The following is a 3,384-nucleotide window of genomic DNA, read 5'->3' on the forward strand; positions in this document are numbered from 1 at the left end:
GAAAAGGACCCAGAAGAGACCGACACTATACCCCTTCCCCCCCCCCCCCACCCCCCCGGCCGAAGCCGGAATAGCAGAAAATGAACGTCGATGAGCTATCAAATTGCAGAGTAACACAAATGCGTCGTCTCATGTTGCTGGTGCTATATGTTGCCCGTCTCGAAGTTCGTGCGCTCAGCATGAATCTCTCCAGCCCAGGCAAGGCACGGACGCATCCTACGATGACGTTCCACTCCTCGCTTTGCTTCCGGAGCAACGAGGCGCTTGCACGACTGGAAGTCGATACATGCGCCAAAACGGTGAGAAGTCCGATTGTCGTAGCTTCTACGTATACGACGAATGCGTCGTGGTATCAAACGTTCTACAGCCGTTTTCAAAAATCATCAGAAAGTCGGATTTTCTGGGAAGCTAGTCTATGGACAAGGTCCATAGACCCACTATTGTCCTGGGGTGGCACCATCGGCACCACTGTCAGCCCAGTGGCCTCGGCCACAAGTCCACATGGGAATATGCCTATTGTTTGAGCTACCAGCTATGATTGCATCATGCACTGTGTGCACGCTCATGTCCTTTCAGGCCGTCCCGCCCCCCGTGAGAATCCCGCCGTTCTGGCCACATCTGAGACAGAGGCGGGTATTGCATGAGGCCACTGCGCCTCCTTCCTCAACAGTGACTCCCGCCATGACTCTCTCCAATATCCTCTATGCTTGCTCCAGATTCCCAGGGTTGTGTGATGAGCTAGAATATGATTCCCTCATACGATATCTCGAGCTACTCTACCACCTACGACCAACAATCATACACTTCTTGCATCTCCCTGAGGAGCGTGCTGCCATACCCCCAGAAACCCTACCGATCCATGTTCATGACTTTCTCATGGCATCACTTGACATTTCAGATCAGACTGCAAAAGCTATGTGGGCTGCCTTGCGGGAGTTAGCATGGAATCACGTACCTAGCGGCGCAGAGCTTGAATCAACAAATCTGGCCTGTCTGCAGCTCTTCTTGCAGCATGGATTATCGCGGGGCCTTGGTATGTGGATGGTTATGTCCCCAAGCATTACCCTCAAAGCTCACAATGTCTTACAGCCTATCATCACTTGTATCCCCCAGTTAGTCGGTGTCTTGACCCCAGATGTCAACGAAAGCGTCAATCAACCACTTCAGCTCCTCGTGAGCGCAACCTCACAGAGCCACTCACCCACCCAGTCACGGTATTTACCCGAGAGAATGGTGCATTACCTGGCTTCACAACATCGTTATACTGCCGCGGTTAGTGTTGTATTCCGCACAAGTAATGTCACGTCTATTAAGATTATCACTCAGGTTGTCGGACCCGCTATTATCCCAACTATTATGTTCACCACAACGCCACTCATCGAACATATTATGTTGAGCCTCATGTAATCACCGTGCTGGAGATCGGCGACCATTACTATATCGAACGGAGCCTATGTACATTGTTCGCTAATATGATGGTGATGTCATGGTGCGCAGTTACTAGAGCATCACTTCCGGATTGCTCATACTCTGTTGATTAGGTGTTCAGCAACTAATTGTGCACGTATCTATAACCATGCCCTCACACGGCCAAGCCTCGATCAGTACATGCCTGCCAGCACTCTGAGGGACACAAGACGCCGTGAAATGAACGTCGAGGATGTCTGGACTGGCTTCTGTCTTGATGGCCTTCTCCTTGACTTTGAGATGCGACACCTTCAACTTGGACGACCAGATACGCTTGAGCTACCGCAACAGGCTCCCTCTCAGATGGAACGGATGGCTACAGCACTGCGGGAACGTAATCATCGCATGGAAGGTCCTGGATCACCCTTTTGGAATCACGCTTGTGACCTATGCTGCAAGGTTACGCTTGGGGATAGCAGGAAACCTCGTAAGATGAAGCTCTAGCCCACAGTTTGTGTTCTCATCACAAATACCTAGAGTATGTCCGTGCTGCAGTCACTGATGGGATTACCATTGGACACCCATGCTGCGCCTATCATGATTGCAAGACTCCGCTTCATTCCGTCAAAGACCTTTGGTGCCCTGAGCATGCTCACCTCAAACTCAAGTGTGTCGTTGTCGGCTGTGAGAACAACACCTCTACAGGTTATCAAACATGTTCCGAAGCATCGCACCGTGCCCTTGAAGCCCATCGACGAGAAGCAGCCAAGGCTGTGTTTCAACTGAAGGAGCGTCTGCGGCGGGCCCGAACATCTCAGACTCATGACTCCCTGTCGATGGACACAGCCAGTCTTCCTGGCTCACTGGATGGTGTTCTCGAGGGAGCTGGTCTTGACGAGGACGAAGATGTTGTGGTGGATGACCGTGGGATTCATTCAGGCAAGGATCTCATTGATGACCTTCCTCCGAATGAGGATGTTGTCTGTGATGGGAAACCTGCCGAAGGCAATGTCCGACCGAAAGCTCGATTTGGCCGCCGTCGAACCCATAACGAAGAGCTTGTTGTGGCTTGTTGCGGGACTATTCTGTCGCGCGCGACATTCTTTGGTTCAGAAGCACCCAATGGTGTCCGTGTACGTCCTTCTCACATCACAGTGGTGTACGTCCTCAATGACTCGCGGACAGAACTTCTGGGTTCAGTGTTTCCCGACTGAGAAGTCAATGCCGCAATTCATGATTCATGATAACGGCTGCAAGGTCCTGGCGATGATCGAGAATGATCCTGACGATGCCATGCGCGAGCGATTCAAGAACAAGGCCATCGTCGTTGATGTTTTTCACTTCAAGTTGAAGCACAAAGAGTCTGACAACTTCTGCAGTACTCGATGCAACCCTGCACAATGGCCGGAACTCATGGCCGATGGTAAATGGCAGTTCAACATGTCTGCTGCTGAGCAGACCAACGCATGGTTCGGTGGATTCCAGGCAATTGTTCGGGAGATGCAAGTAGATCGATATAATTTCTTCCTTGATGAGATGATTCGTCGACGCAATGAACTTACCTATATGCAGCTCAAAGAGAAAGGGAATGCGCCTTATTTCATTCCTAGATCCACATTACTTGATCCGTAGTATTCACATTAAGTACAGGTAACAGCTGATGAACTTCTGGATCTGAAGGCAAGAGCGATAATTCCCTAATATATGATCCTCAGTCAAAGTATAAGGGAAAAGACTAAGTTACGCATGTAGTACCTAATATATGACTACAGAGGCATCATAAGTACGTTAGGACATGAGGGACATGAAGGGACATGGCAGACTCACTCCTCAGTCAAAGTATAAGGGAAAAGACTGAGGAGATGCGAAGGGAGAGCTCCTGGTATATGTGAGGGAGCTCGAGGGAAGCATTTCCATAAAGGGAACAAAAGAATGTGCCTAAAGCGGTAATATCAATCAGGAAAGATAGAAGATCGC

The 3,384-nt window shown here is 50.1% G+C and overlaps 1 protein-coding gene across 1 annotated transcript; it reads left to right on the forward strand.

The window, feature by feature from the left end:
* Positions 1 to 1,012: 1,012 nt before the first annotated feature.
* PUNSTDRAFT_115259 (uncharacterized protein) lies at positions 1,013 to 3,039 on the forward strand (the record flags this gene model as incomplete). Its single annotated transcript, XM_007386181.1, has 6 exons — positions 1,013 to 1,033; positions 1,179 to 1,272; positions 1,327 to 1,489; positions 1,542 to 1,894; positions 1,945 to 2,540; positions 2,593 to 3,039. 6 exons carry the CDS (start codon positions 1,013 to 1,015, stop codon positions 3,037 to 3,039), a joined length of 1,674 nt encoding a protein of 557 aa, XP_007386243.1.
* Between the last annotated feature and the right edge of the window lie 345 nt (positions 3,040 to 3,384).

Source organism: Punctularia strigosozonata (assembly GCF_000264995.1).
Source record: "Punctularia strigosozonata HHB-11173 SS5 unplaced genomic scaffold PUNSTscaffold_10, whole genome shotgun sequence".
Lineage (NCBI taxonomy): Eukaryota > Fungi > Basidiomycota > Agaricomycetes > Corticiales > Punctulariaceae > Punctularia > Punctularia strigosozonata.